The 14,575-nt window shown below is 37.6% G+C and overlaps 2 protein-coding genes across 2 annotated transcripts; both read left to right on the top strand.

Annotated features, from left to right (window-relative positions):
* Nucleotides 1-134: 134 nt before the first annotated feature.
* LOC120345651 (uncharacterized) lies at nucleotides 135-8,985 on the top strand. Its single transcript, XM_039415180.2, has 11 exons — nucleotides 135-343; nucleotides 2,145-2,253; nucleotides 2,827-2,917; nucleotides 3,006-3,102; nucleotides 3,172-3,299; nucleotides 4,570-4,669; nucleotides 4,741-4,858; nucleotides 5,021-5,100; nucleotides 5,186-5,250; nucleotides 5,449-5,679; nucleotides 8,816-8,985. Exons 1-11 carry the CDS (start codon nucleotides 228-230, stop codon nucleotides 8,983-8,985), a joined length of 1,305 nt encoding a protein of 434 aa, XP_039271114.2. The 5' UTR covers nucleotides 135-227.
* A 208-nt stretch (nucleotides 8,986-9,193) lies between these two features.
* Nucleotides 9,194-14,493, top strand: LOC120346083 (uncharacterized). The gene is made up of 5 exons (XM_039415731.2): nucleotides 9,194-9,397; nucleotides 9,649-9,951; nucleotides 10,154-10,294; nucleotides 10,640-10,817; nucleotides 12,880-14,493. The coding sequence occupies exons 1-5, from the start codon at nucleotides 9,359-9,361 to the stop codon at nucleotides 13,119-13,121; spliced, it is 903 nt and encodes a 300-aa protein (XP_039271665.2). The 5' UTR covers nucleotides 9,194-9,358; the 3' UTR covers nucleotides 13,122-14,493.
* Nucleotides 14,494-14,575: the final 82 nt, after the last annotated feature.

Here is a 14,575-nt window from a genome sequence, read left to right as displayed (position 1 = left end):
CACCAGATTTTACGTTCCCAAAATTTGTTGCTCATCACGTGTATGCATAAATTATTATATAATTTTTTCAATTTTACGAAAATAAATATTTACTCAAAAATCACTTGCTTAGTGAATTCTGAACTGGCCACACCGATGAGGTAGGACGGCGAAGACAGACAACAGAAGTCACGACGGCTGGTTCTCAATTAATCCAAGTCAAATAGATAATTTTTGGAGTAAATAATATGGAAGAATTTGTTGATGTGTCGGCAGCGAGTCAATCGGGAAATGAAATACCCGATTCGGGATCCACAACCGTAGCCGCAATGTCACCAAATCTTCTTGGAAATTTAGCAGACATGTAAGTTGACCTCCTTTTGCTGGTTACGCTACCGGTACTAGACTATCTGATTGAATTTAAAACTACATGTTTTGAAGCAGTGGGATGTTGTACATAAAATGTAAAAAATATCGGGAACATGATACCCGCTGCACCAGCAGAGCGACTTAGACAACGTGCTTTTACTGCAATTGCCGGTGCAATTTTAATATATTTCGCCTTGTAAGCAGCGCCGGATTAACCATTAAACAATATAAGCACATGCTTAGGGCACCAAGCAAAGAGGGGCGCCGCAGAAATTTTAGAGCAGAATTATATATAGTTTATCGGTGTTTATTAAAATATTACAAGTTCACCAGGCGACCCAAACTTCAAAATGTTCGCTTATTTTTCGTCTTCAAGTATCATCATTCTTTATTAAAAATAAACACTGAAACTTATTTATTAGACACGAAATGGGCCTATGAGTCGTTTTCTTAAATTGTTGTTGTTTTTTCTTCCTAGTATTCTCCTTGTTGCTGCATTTTTGTTTTGAAAAAAATTCTTTCCTTTTCAACAATTGGACCAATGAACTATTTACACTATGTGGCGGTTCCACGATCGCATTTCAACGATTTAGTGGTCAGCGAAGTCGAGATTTTTTTGATAAGGTCCCTGATCAGCACCCTGTCATGCTGATACATTCCGTGTGGCTCACAGAACAATTTTAGCGTATATTTGTATCTAATGGAGGAACGTTTTTGAGTTTTTTTAGCTATTCCAACTGGGGTTGGGATCCCGAGATTCGAACCCTTTTTCTAACGCTTTATGCCTTTATTTTAGTAAAAACACTTCGGAATGGACTTGGTTGATATTAGACGATGGCACTAAGCTTGCTCACGCTGCAAGTTTTTAAATTACCTAATATAACAATTCGTAATAAAATGAGTGTCGCAAGAAAGGTGACATAAGGAAAACACGGCGGAAACGTATTTCCTTGCCCATCACCCCGTGTCTGGTTTGATTTCAAGTAATATCTGTCACGAAAGAATATAATTTGAAGCGACATTAAACGCGAGATGCGCAAACTACAGCGGTAATTCTCGGGAATTAACTTTAAAATAACTGAAGGCTTTATATATCTTCTTCAAAAGAACGCCATCCATGCAACATAATAATAGTCTCATTAGAACGGTAAACTCTCGTTGTTTATTAAATTTAAAGTAAGTAAACTCGCGATTTTTCGATCACTTTTGGTTTTTCTCCGACTTGCGGCCAGCGAGACCTCCTCAAAAGTTTTTGCGGTCCTTCAACCTAGCAACCTCGAACCACCCCGAGGTAGACTACTAGGTATCGGTAAAATTTCAAACTACAGTTGTGAATTGTATGCTTTGGTATTTCGATTTACGTTGAGACTAGAGGCATGAATCTTTATTGTCACACTCCCTCAGGATTAGAGCTCAACCGATATATCGGCCCGATATTGCGTGTTTGCCGATATATATATGTCGGATATATATAACAGTTAAAAAACCTAAAAATGTTCGTAAAAGTTGTTTTATTTACTGTTGGTTGTGATTATATTTAATGGATAATACACTTTTGTGGTTAATTGTTTTTATAATTAAACTACACATGAGGGGGCACCAAAGTCTTCAGTGCTTAGGGCACCAAAGAGGCTTAATCCGCCCCTGCTTGTAAGTGTCATTTATTTTTGTGGTCCACGATTTAGAGATAAAACAGTAACGGCCTTTGCTCATGAACCAAAGTTAGAATGTCTTATCTATCGCATTTAATCCAAAATTGCCCATTTTTACTGTTACGTTTTGCGTTTTTTACAAAGGTTCACAAAAAGAAATACTCCACAAAGTACAAGTGCAATGGAGAGAGATGAAGGCGTTACCGACAGTCAGGAAACTCATTTGTCGTCAGGAACAAATGATGGGGAATCGGTAAAAATGCTAGGTGTTAAACGAGCTAAAAAGTTACACTATTTTTTTCTCAGCAAATTTACAAATTATTCTTTCGTCATAGTCGGCTCAGCGGTGGGCACATCGTGCTAAGCATAGGAATACGCTCGCTGCTCACCATTGATGGTGCTCCCTAGGTATTCGTACTAGGATGGCGCACAACCTGAACATAGTATGTGTACAGGGTAAGAGTTGTTCAGGTTGTGCGTTATCTTGGTACGAATACTTCCGGAGCGCCCCTTTGATTACCCTGCGTGGGTTCGCAGGTTCGAATCTCATGCGGGGATAGTTATGTGCGAGAGGATTGCTGGACTCCATGACGCCGTAGGGTGGTTCACGTAACCGCAGGTCGGTTACGGCTTCCTCCACCATCAAGTCCATGCATCTGAAAACAAATACCTGTATAACAAATCCAATACCCGACATGGACTGGTAACCGGTCGAGAGGCCGTGGTTCGCGATATTATTAAGCCGCCTCTTAACTTTCCTCTCCCTCGGGATGATTATGGGAATCCTATTCTATTTTAATCCTAGTCATACATGTTATGCATTTAGGAAGTAATACCAATTTTGCCGAATTGTTCAAATTGTGATGAATTTGATGGCGTAGTCATGGACACACAATCGACAACAATGGACGAAGCGGGTATTTGAAATTTTATGTCGTCGTGATTTCTTCAAATTTAATTTTATTCTGTATCCCATCAAATCATTCTGGTCTGTCAAATGTTAAGGCGATGAGAAAACGGAACAAGATGAAATAAATGAAAGAAACCAAGAGATAAATGAGAAAGATCGTATACACGAAGACTCACAGCAACAGAAACCTTCGTACGATATTTATAAGTTTTTTTGTGACACAATCACCCCCACACCGCGGTTGATAACCTCTTTTTTTAGAAAAGGCGGTCCACCGGTTACAAAGCTTGATTGGAAATCACGTTACGACGGCGCAATTGAGAAACTGGAAAATATCGAGAAAAAGATAAAGAAATTATCAGGAAAGACTGAAAAAGGATCAATTACAGGTTGTATGCTTATGTGTTATGGATTTCTCCGCATTTAGTTTCTGGTATTTACGTCGAGTCTAGCTCTGACTACATAGTTAAAAGGACCTTTGGAGTAAGACTTGGCAATTGGCGGTCAGGCACGAAATCTTTCAACCCAAATTCGGTTGCGTAAATTGGTACTCCCGTAGTGTGTGTACCAGGTTACAGGGTTAGGCCATAATTTTATTCAGATTTTCCTTATTTCATTTCGATTACGAATTAGGGTATTGTCTGTGTTAGCCAAGCCACACAACTTGGTGTAACGTAGGCGAACCTTATTAGTTACCTCCATACTTTCTTCTGGAGCGCTCGTAAATGGATCGGCGTCGGATAGACCTTGTCGTAAATATTTATATCAATGTTGAATCATTTTTGAGTCTCCTCAGATTATTTGATCGGATTTAATTGTTTTGCTCACATGTTTTATATATTTGATATATATAGGGTGTTCATAAAGTCCTAAAGAATTTTAAAATTGCAAAGGGAATTTATTTTATCGATACCATATATTGTTTCAGCCCTCACAGATGTAAAAACAAGTGAAAACATTTAATCAGTTAAATGTTAACAAAATTGAAATTGTAACTTTATGGACACCAGTGGTGGAATTCAATCTATTGTCAGCCGGTTCTTCATCACATATTTTTCAGCCGGTTCTGTTACAAAAAGCCATGTTTTTTCAGTAATGCTAACCGGTTCGCTGATCTCATAAAATTCCTTGAGACGGTTCTATAGAACCGGTGCAAACCGGCTGAATCCCACCACAGCCTGTATCTATACAGTAGTCCCGTGCGAACATGTTCTTGAAATGTCGTTGTGATCAGCGAAGTTGTTTTTGTTTTTGGATCGGCAAAGTTTCCTGAAAATGAGGAAACCTGTTGTTAGTACATCAACAGACAAACTGTTCTTAACATTTTAAATGCCACCACTATATATATATAAGCACGAAATGCATTTAATACCAAATACATGGTACCCCCGAAGTATGTGAACCGAGATGGCGGACACCGGAACGTAGTATGTGTACCAGGTTAGGGTTAGGCCATAATTTCAGGTACAAAAACTACTGGGCTAGTCCCCGAACCCATAATAGAACTAAAATAAGGAAAATCAGAATAAAACTATGGCCTAACCCTACGTTCCGGTGCCCGCCATCTTGGTTCACATACTTCGGGAGTACCAAATACATAATATACAACAAAAACTCCGCTTAAAATTAGTATATGTGCCTCTTTTTTTCAAATTGTAGAAGCTAAACTTGTGAAAAAAGATTCGAAATTACAACGAAAAATTGTCGAAATTGTTATTGCCAATAAATCAGAGAAAGAAGATTTGGTGACGATAAAAAAGTAAGTAATTCTCGCTATGTTTTTTTTAAATTTTATTATCGCAAATAATAAAGAAATACATTGTCACTTAGCAGTGGGAAAGAAATCGACAATGAACGCTTGCATAGTCTCACAAAATGTCACCGGAAACTTGTTGCAGTTGTCCACCTAAAAAAGAGCTTGTCGAAAAGTATTACCGAATTTATGAAGGTATTTCATTTATTATAAAGTTGACGTACAATTATTTGCCATTCTGTCAATAATGTTACTGTGCTGGTTACGATGTTATATTAGCATAACATAAGATTGTTATTAAAAATGTCTTCTTCACAGTAAATTTTTTGTTTGCGATTTCTTTCATTCATATTTTAGCGACAGAAGATGAACCACACACAAGAAATAGAGAGTAGTCAATCACTCATGGATAGTTCTATGCTACCAAAAGATAGCAGGTTTGTATTTTTCACAGCAACTTGAATAAATTTTTGTGCTTATTTGCGAATTTTTGTATTGAATAACAGAGGGTGTATTTTTCAGAGGTCTCGCGCAACAGAAATGCTTGCCACCGTCTATACTGAAAATCTCAACTTCAGATCTGGCATGTGAAGGAAACAATAGCTGAGTTTTAAAATTGATTTGAAATTTTGTTTCAATTATTCGAGAAAACGAATTCATAATTTTTTTACACACTGTCTTCTAAAATAGCTCTATTTTGACCATTTTAAGTTTAACATTTGGGTTTTAAAATTGATATGGCATATTGTTTTAAATGTTTTTGAAATATCGTTTATCTGTTGCAGCTCAGAAAAAGACGGTAAAATTTCATATCCCATTCAAGGAAGCCGTGCAGAGCAAACCAGAACAACAAGAAACAGTTGATGAAGAAATAAAAAAGCCACCTATACTGGAAACGAATTCGATCGAGGCCATACCGCATGCAGGATTTGATGTTGATATGACAGATATTTTTGAAGAAAGTCAGGGTGTAGATACTGAGGCAACTCAAAATATTGACGAAGCATTCAGTGGAGGTAACCAGTAGTTTATTTTATCACCATATTAGAAATACACATTGTACATACAGAACGAAGTAAAAAAAGAAGAAATGAATGCATTTAATGAAAATGGTATGAAAATAGACGATGTAATTTAATAATATTTTGCTTGGTTCTTTACTTATTTTACACTATGATATTAGAGTCGCAATTAGTGGCGCAGTGAGACAGGTGGAGACCGGAAAGGTCGCTCCTCCTAATGCGCGCGATTTTCACATTGCTAATTTAGTTACGGTATACGGAAAATCGCTAATTGCTTTCGTCGTGTTGACGATATTCTTTAAGCTGTGATTATTTCAATATGCTTACGCAAATTCGTATCTATCTCACAAATATCTGTCGACGCATCTGTCTTGAACCCGAGGAGATCGATTATTATTTTTTTTCTTCGCCAAATTGTGCGTCCCGTGATGAAAGCGCGTTATTACGCGATCATCGGAGACGAGACGTTGAAGATAAGTAAAAGCGTGAATCCGCAGCAGGGATGTCCATATCCAAGTACTGAACCAGTCCAGGGTTACACTGGAAAGCATTTAGAAAATCGTTTAAATAAATTAACAGAGCCTAAACAATGATGTACCATTACTTTATCTCAATCATATCAGTAGTTTCAAAACCCCTAAAATTACAACTTTTTTGAATTAATATTAGCACCTCGATTGTTTTAGTCAACGTAACATTATCATATTAGCCATGTATTATGTCGGTAAAATATATTTCCGCACGTCCTGCTTATCTCACAAGTATCTCTCTGCACATATGTATAGGATTTGTGCCACGAGAAAGTCAATGATTTGTTTTTTTCTCATCCGGAACTGTGCACCCAGTGTGAACAAGTCGTTATAGTGCGATCATCGGCAAAAAGAAGTTAAAGATAATTAGTTTAGCAATGAATTCACAACTCAAATTTTCGACTAAATAAGGGAGTGAATACTAAGGATGAAAAACAGTGGTATAAAATACTAAAAATAAAACGAAAAAAAACACACATTTTATTTTAGGAGCGCCGCGACAGATTGGAACCGCAATATTTAACATTGCTAATCGAAAAATTTCGCGTACTTACAACATACATTATGTTAGATATAAAACGTTGGAAGCTATTGTGGAAAATATTTTGCGTGCGATGTATCGTCTTATTCATTTTTAAATTGCCGTCGGGGCCGCACTTGACTATTCTCGGATTATGATGATATATAGGGCTAACCAGCCTAAAGTATGTTTATCAAATTTTTCATTTTACTAAAATAAATCAATGAAATAGATTTTTCCAACGGCGATATTTTAAAAATAATGCTAAGTGAAGGATTATTTTGCAAGAAAAGCGTAAATTTGACGAATTCGCAAGATCGCAAAAATACGAATGAGAACTAATCATAATCGGGCAGTTTACCGCGCATTTTTGACCGCAGATTGCAGTAGTATATTAGGACAGGGTGGTCCAAGGTTTTGAGGTCGAAGGGCCGCAAAAACTTTTGAGGAGGTCTCGCGGTCCGCATTCGGAGAAAATCCCAAAGTGATCAAAACATCGCAAATTTACTCACCTCAAATATCTTTGGGAATGAGAGTTTATCGTTTTAATCAGTTTTTCAAGGAAACTATATATAGCCTTTAGTTATTTTAAAATTGTTTCTCGAGAAATATCGTGGTTATTTTCAATAACTTTTCGTGTTTGTTTTTGTAATTATAATATTAATTAAAATTATATATATTCTTATGACGGATATTACTTGAAAACACATCAGACACGGTGGTATAACGTTGTTGTGGAGTGAGGAAATACGTTTACTCTCAGTGTACTTCGGCACCTTTTTTCTACACTCATTGTGTAATGAATTTATTACTTGTATCGTGATCAGGCCTAGTGCCACCGTCAAAAAACAACCAAGTCCGTCTAAGTTGGGACCTCGGACCCAGATAATGAAATAATGGATCGCGCGGCGCTAAATCAGCTCTGCGGTTCGTCACTGCTGTCACATGGCCAACTCTTGAAAATAGAGGAGTGTTTTGACTAAAATAAAGGCACAAAACGTCTCTTCAAATGAGGAATTACTTGACGCGAGCTCATCTCATCGGCTTGGTCCTGTCTGCACAAAACAATTCATTCTCCTTTTACCGATCACAGGACGTCATTCCCATATAGCCACCGTCTTGACGTTTATAGATTCAACAATGAAATTCCGTGATTTTAATAACAAAAATCAATCCCGACATCGGGATCAGGAAAAAGACTATTCCTAGTTGGAATAGTTGAAAAATGAATCAAAATTTTTCTGCTAATAAATACAAATATCTGCCAATGGTTTAGTAGTGTACGCTAAAATTTGTTCTGCGGGCCGCACGGAATGTGTCGGCGGGCCGCAGTTTGGACCACAACGTATTAGAGTATATATAGTGATGTTTTTATTTTGGCGTAAGTGGACCCAACCGCAAATTACGTTGAACCCAATTAAATTAATTCCGCAAGATATTTTAAATGCTCGTGTCGATCATTGAATACTTAACGCAACAGAAAATCCCATCTACTGAAAAAGTTGGCTCTTTTAACGAGTGACATAATCGCCGCCACTCTTTCAGAAGCGTTGTATGGAAACTTTTTATTTTGATACCCCCCTTTTCAAAATCCTGGCTGCATCCCTGCGTTATCTGTAAAGTTCATGCGTCAGACGGTTCGGCACAGCCACTGCTCGACGTAACACCGGGCGGCCTTTTCTAAATTACGATTTATGGACGAAATCGACATGGAGACCCAATCCACAGCCCAAGTTTTCGACATCTGAATACTAAGATTGAAAACTGCGTTTATTTTCAAAGTTCGTCTATGCGACCCTTATCTTGTGCGGACGTTCTGGACGACGCGTAGCGCGTAATGCTGATTTACAAATCTAAACGAAAACACGCAACGGATAAATAATGTTATGTTAACTCTTTCTTACATACTGTAAATCGCAAAATAAAATCGCATTATGCATAATTACCATCGGAAACGAGTTCGTCAACGGGGCTCCTTGAACCAATTTCGGCAGGAAAATTTTATCCACAATAGGATTCCTCGGATTCACACACGGTATGGTACAAACGTATGTCATAGTGTGTGTATTTGTTTTAATAGATTCTCTTCGGACAAGTAACATTGTAACATCGTCATTTCTACAACGTAAAAGCGGGAAGAACCCAGTATTGATTAACCCTTCACTGTCTACAAATAAAATCTCCGTAATTCAAACTCGTGTACCCAAACAAGTACATACCGATGATAATATGGTAACGTTTTTGTTATAAGTATATTAATTAGCCGCTTATTATAAATACAAGGTGTGTTCGCTAGAAAAGCAGAAAATCCGAAGGTCAGATGAGATCACGAATAATATGCGTGCTTACTCATTACTTTTTCAATACGTTTTTATCCCCTTTAGGTTGTTTTGGGTTCTTTTTGATTTCTATTTTAACACGCACATCATGAAAGAAGGAAGGAAACAGCTTTCAGACTTTGAAAAGAGAGTGATTATTAAAATCCGACTTGGAAAAATGTTTGACAAAGTTTCTGTTACAGCGACCACCCTTGTATATACCTGTTCTGTAATCCTTTTTCCATTAGGAAGTTGACTCTCCCTCTTTGGAATCATGGATATCAAGCGCAGATAAGACGCCCTCCATGTCCAGAACTCAAATTGCTCTTCAGCCTCAAACAAGGGTAAATATTTTTGTCTCTTAAACCAGGAAATCACGCCATATAAACGCAATAGCCGAATACAAAGAATACGCATATTTATTCACTCTTATAATATATAAGATTCATATTTATTAATGCATATAAGCAAACTAAAGGTTGCATAATTCACTATTTCGATTATATGAGGAGCGAAAACTCGGCTAACTTTTTTTTTTGTTCAGCTAACTTTTTGTTTAGAAGTTTCAGGTACAAATTTCATTTTTTGAACCCAGGTTACCATGCCGATTCAGAAAGCGAGCCAACTGTCTACAAAGCCGCCTTACAGTGCGGCACAGCACAACCATAACAGCGAAGCTTTGGAAAAGCCCGATTTAATGTCTTTACTGAGCCGCACTCCAAAAGCTATTGTCACTGTTCCAATAACGGTATCGCAGAAAGCATTTCAGCAAGAAACCACCATTCCCGCATTTCATTCTGAGTTGCCTACCAGCAGCGCTGAATTGATGGATGTACCGGAAATGATGAGAAAGGAAATCATTCGACCCGGACGTGATGTTCTGCAATATAAGGGACAGGTATGATAATAGATGCAAATATATATTATTGTCTGTTTTTTTTTTTTTGATAAAAGTATACTGAACTGCTTTTCAAAACTCATTTAGTTGATTTTCATCGTCTCGGTTTCTCGAGCTTGCACCAAGAGCAGTATGTTTTTTCTAAATTCGTTGGTCCGTACACTTTTACATAAATTTTTATTCATTTTTTTTGTTATCCCAGGTCAGAGTATACAAGGCTTCTCTGCTGCAGAACGGTAGTCTTCAAGGTGCTGGCGGTGAAGTATTTCCCAGTCCAATGAACTGGTTGAAAGCTATCACTGGACAAAAGCAAGCACCAAGTCGACAAAAATCGTATAAATTGGTAAAACCACCGCTATATTTCTTTATTTTTTCAGATACTCTCAGCACCTCAGTAACTTCGTTCAAAAAACACCTTTTCCGCTTTTGAGCGAGCGAGTATAAATGACCAAACGGAATAAAATATTTTAAACCTGTTCTATTAATATAAATTTTAATATTGACGCGATATTTGCCACGTAGGTCTCATACAACTCTATAGTGGTTGTGTCCGTAACTTTGTTCAGTTTCATTCAAATGACCGCTTTTGCTTCAGAGCGAGCGAGTGTGCGTTACCAAATTTAAGGTGAAATTTTAAACCTGTTTTATTTATCTAAATTTTAGTATTAACGTGATCTTTGTCACATAGGTTTCATACAACGGAAAAAATTTAATCGATATTTGTCAATCTGCTGGTGGGGATTGTACATTTCCACCTTTGGAGGCAAAACGCACGAACACAATAAGCCGAATCGTGTCTCCTATACCAACAAACAAAAGCCCTCAAGCAGCTCTGCCATTCAAAAGCAGTCAAGTTTTTAATCAAGGTAAATGTTTCTGCCTTTGTTGCCTGAGCAGTTGCGATTTTTATGCAATTTGATGATTTATTTTTAATTTACTTTACTTAAAATGTATCGTGCTTGAGCGTAATGATAGCCGTGATTTATATTTTGGATATAGTTTCATAATTTTTTTTCTGTGAGCAATATTGCGGCGGAACTGATCAAACCTTCTGATCATATTGGAAACCATGACCTATTTTTACCTTAAACAGAACTAATTGGAATCGGTACTTGATTTTTTAACGTTAAATTATAATGGCGGTTTACCATTGAATTTTAGCACTTTTAGCTGCAACGGTTCCATTAAATTTGAACCCACGTACATTTGAACCCATGACAATTGCACCTATGAAAATTTTTTTTGTTTTACGGTTATTTGAACCCATACTAACCCTAACCCATGAGTTTTAGCACCCGCATATAGATTGAACCCGCGGACATACACATGGGTTCAAATGTACGGTCACCGGCTTCAACAAATTCGATGAGATTTGAAGCATTTTATCTTTATTTCGAATACAAGTTCATATTCCCATGCTCACCATCACACTCAGAGTGTAATAAATTGGGTAGGCAATGTCGAGTCCTTCCGAAAATAGTATCTCCTTAGACACCCGTTGGAGGAAGGCGCGAATACGAGTCTATATAAAACAGTGGTTCCCAACCTTCCTACCCTGGCGGACCGGTAAAATTAAATGAAATGTACTCGCGGACCGGCAAAAATTGAAATGAGTGGAACAGAGAATAATAACATATATTTGCGTAATAAAGTGCAGTACCGGGTACCCCTTATGCCTGAATAAGGTACACATCTCACATATAAAATATTAAAAAAAACATGTACATGCCTAATCATGTACAAACACAGTTAACTCCAACTTCGGGGAGAATTTTGCTACTGTTTCGTTTCCAATACAGGATTACAAACGAGGCATCTAAAAAGGGTTTTGCAGCACGTAGCTCAGCAGCGGCTCACGGTCGATTTATTTTATTTCGTTTCAATTAAAGCTGGAAGTAACGGTTGAAAGTTCGGACAACAGTTTGATTGCTTAGCGATGGGTATTCGCTATGAAATGAGCTTAAGAATGAACTGTGACAATGATTCTTTTATAAATCTGGACTGTAAGGTAGAGGTTTCAACGGGTTCATCATATCAATCCCACTGCGGTTGATCGACACTTCAGACCCAAATAATTTATTTACAATGATGGGGTCGTTGCTAACTTGGTACCAGGCTCAAAATCCTGCTGTGCATCACCTGGAAAAGATCTCAGCGGACTATGCGTTAATTGCGCGTCTCGTGACCACCTGCAGGGTCGCAACAAGTCATATCTCGCTGGGTGTCAAGGCGAAGCTCTGGAATATTATACTGTTCGTGACAGTTTTCTGGTCTAAACAATAAAATAATCATAACCTTTTATTTGGATGGTAATATTAATCAAGAAAAGCATGCAGAACGGAAAAAGCACGCATGCTGATTTTCAGGTTTCTGAATCTTGCGAGATTCGGCGAGGCGCTTTCGCTATGGATCGGAATCGAAAAAGCGAAAAGTGTGATTACTCGGCGCGAAGACGTCGCCTGGGCCATATACACCGCACCTATCAAACAGCAATATGACGGCGGAAGAGAAATTGCGTAATGAACTAACGTAACTTTGTCTTATTAATCAAGAAAAGCACACAGAACGGAAAAAAGCACGGATGCTGATTTTCAGGTTTCTGAATCTTGCGGAATTTGACGAAGCGCTTTCGCTATGAATCGGAATCGAAAAAGCGAAAAGTGTTTTAGCGAAAGTGTTTTAGCGAAAAAGCGATTACTCGGCGCTAATACGTCGCCGGGCCATTAATGCCGCACTTATCAAACAGCAATATGACGACGGAAGGTAATTTTCGTAATAAACCAACTTAAAACTTCGTCTTCGGTAAAGCGATTGAGACGCAGAAAAACAACAAAATAAAAATTTCTGCGGACCGGCGGTTGGGAACTACTGGTATAAAAAACCTACCGAGGAGACCAATTTTCCAATTACATGTTACCAAAATTTCAGAATCTTCAAACGTCCGGGAATGGTTACAGCCAGATACATTCATGAATACCTCCATCGAAGTCATTTCTGTGATTAAAAACACATCACTTGGACAAAGTCTACAGAAACCACTGAAAATACAAAAAGTGATGCTCGTGCAAGACGAAGAGTTATTTCCGATTAGAAGAATATTTCCCAATAATACTTGGGAAAACTTGGACGAGGCTATTCCGGAAAGTCTAAACGAATTTTTCATATGGTGACTGCTTTATTAATTTCTGCCAAGTTTCGATTTCAACTTGATGACAATTTCTTTTTGTCAATTGCAGCATGATTTATTATCGCGTTAAACGTTTTTTGTTGTTGGTCTAACATGAAACTTTTGTGCACAAACCATGTTGCAGTGATGGGAGTTAAAATTTTGATAACAGGTTGTCTTTTGTATCGAGCCCGCCAACAATATGTTTTTCCATTTCAGAAAATTTATGCATGTCACTAGTGAGCTTCATAAACATAACAAATCATGCGAAAATTATGAATACCAAATATGACGCTAGTAGTCAGCTACGGTGGAATTTGCCCGTTTTCTGCGATCGTCTAACGTCAAAAAAGGAATGGGTTCGCTGATCATCATGACATTCTAAACGGGTTCGCGCGAACTCTCTAGAATAACATCTGCCCATATATACAAATTATGGATACATGAGCTCAGTTTCAGACTGTTAACGGTAATAGAGAACACTTTCCCTCGCACGAATAAGAATCTTATTTTCAGTCGCCTCCTCTATAATAATAATCGGAATATTTGGTTCTATTAGGTTTAAAAATAAATCAAAATTTTAATTGCCTCAGTGGGTCGTAGTTTCCCTATCCCTGGCCTAGGCTGTGCCAGTTGGTGGACTTGAAACAAATTGAATATAAAAGTTAGGAACAGTTTGCACTTGAAATGATGGGCAACCAAAGAATAGGATTCGAATAATGTGGACTATGTTGCTAGCTGTCATTCCAATTTCCCGAGGACAAGAGAAAGAATAAATGATCAGGCATCCAAAAAATGAAACTATGTCGCACCTACAACACAGCACTCACGTTGGATGTTATTCACAATAAAGATGTCTATGCGAAGACAATTGAAATAAAACAGCACCCATGTCGGTTTTCATTCACAATAAAGAGGTCCGTGCAAAGAAAATTAGAATAAAACAGCACCCACGTCGGGTTTCAATCATAATAAAGACTCCCATGCCAAGACATTCAGAATTTATTTATTAGTTTTGCTGACACTATTTTCACCTAACGTCCTAACACATTCGCAGTTGTTCACATCAATCAAGTTATTGGTTTGCTTTAGATGCGGCTGAAGGGAAATTGTAAAAGAATCCCAAACGATAAATACAGCCACATCATATCCACTTAGTTTATATAAATATAGTTATGTATTGGAACTCACTATGCCTGAAAATATGTTACACAAGTTAAACGCCCGAATGATACGTGTTTTTCATTTATACATTTTGTGTGTGTAAGATGGGTGGACCAGCACTTGTATTTCGGCATGTTTTAAACTTTATTATAGGTTTTCCGCAAACTTTTGTGTTTTCATTGGATTGAGTATGTTTTTCGGGAGAAATTAAAATATACTTATCGTTACTGCTCCGATGCGAATTAACCCTTTCGCCTCCAGCGATTGCTCATTCGCTGGCGGCAATATTATAAT

The sequence above is a fragment of the Styela clava genome, chromosome 8 (genome assembly GCF_964204865.1).
Source record: "Styela clava chromosome 8, kaStyClav1.hap1.2, whole genome shotgun sequence".
NCBI lineage: Eukaryota > Metazoa > Chordata > Ascidiacea > Stolidobranchia > Styelidae > Styela > Styela clava.
The sequence above is the reverse complement of the archived record's forward strand: the minus strand, read 5'-3'. Positions and strand labels throughout refer to the sequence as shown.

What these genes read in the sequence shown, in the direction of transcription:
- LOC120345651 (XM_039415180.2), top strand. Translation starts at nt 228, where the DNA reads ATGGAAGAATTTGTTGATGTGTCGGCAGCGAGTCAATCGGGAAATGAA. An exon ending in TGAAAAAGGATCAATTACAG is followed by an intron (nt 3,300 to 4,569) that starts GTTGTATGCTTA and finishes TTCAAATTGTAG; the next exon opens with AAGCTAAACTTGTGAAAAAA. An exon ending in GTATTACCGAATTTATGAAG is followed by an intron (nt 4,859 to 5,020) that starts GTATTTCATTTA and finishes TTCATATTTTAG; the next exon opens with CGACAGAAGATGAACCACAC.
- LOC120346083 (XM_039415731.2), top strand. Translation starts at nt 9,359, where the DNA reads ATGTCCAGAACTCAAATTGCTCTTCAGCCTCAAACAAGG. An exon ending in CTCTTCAGCCTCAAACAAGG is followed by an intron (nt 9,398 to 9,648) that starts GTAAATATTTTT and finishes TTTTGAACCCAG; the next exon opens with GTTACCATGCCGATTCAGAA. An exon ending in GACAAAAATCGTATAAATTG is followed by an intron (nt 10,295 to 10,639) that starts GTAAAACCACCG and finishes TTTGTCACATAG; the next exon opens with GTTTCATACAACGGAAAAAA.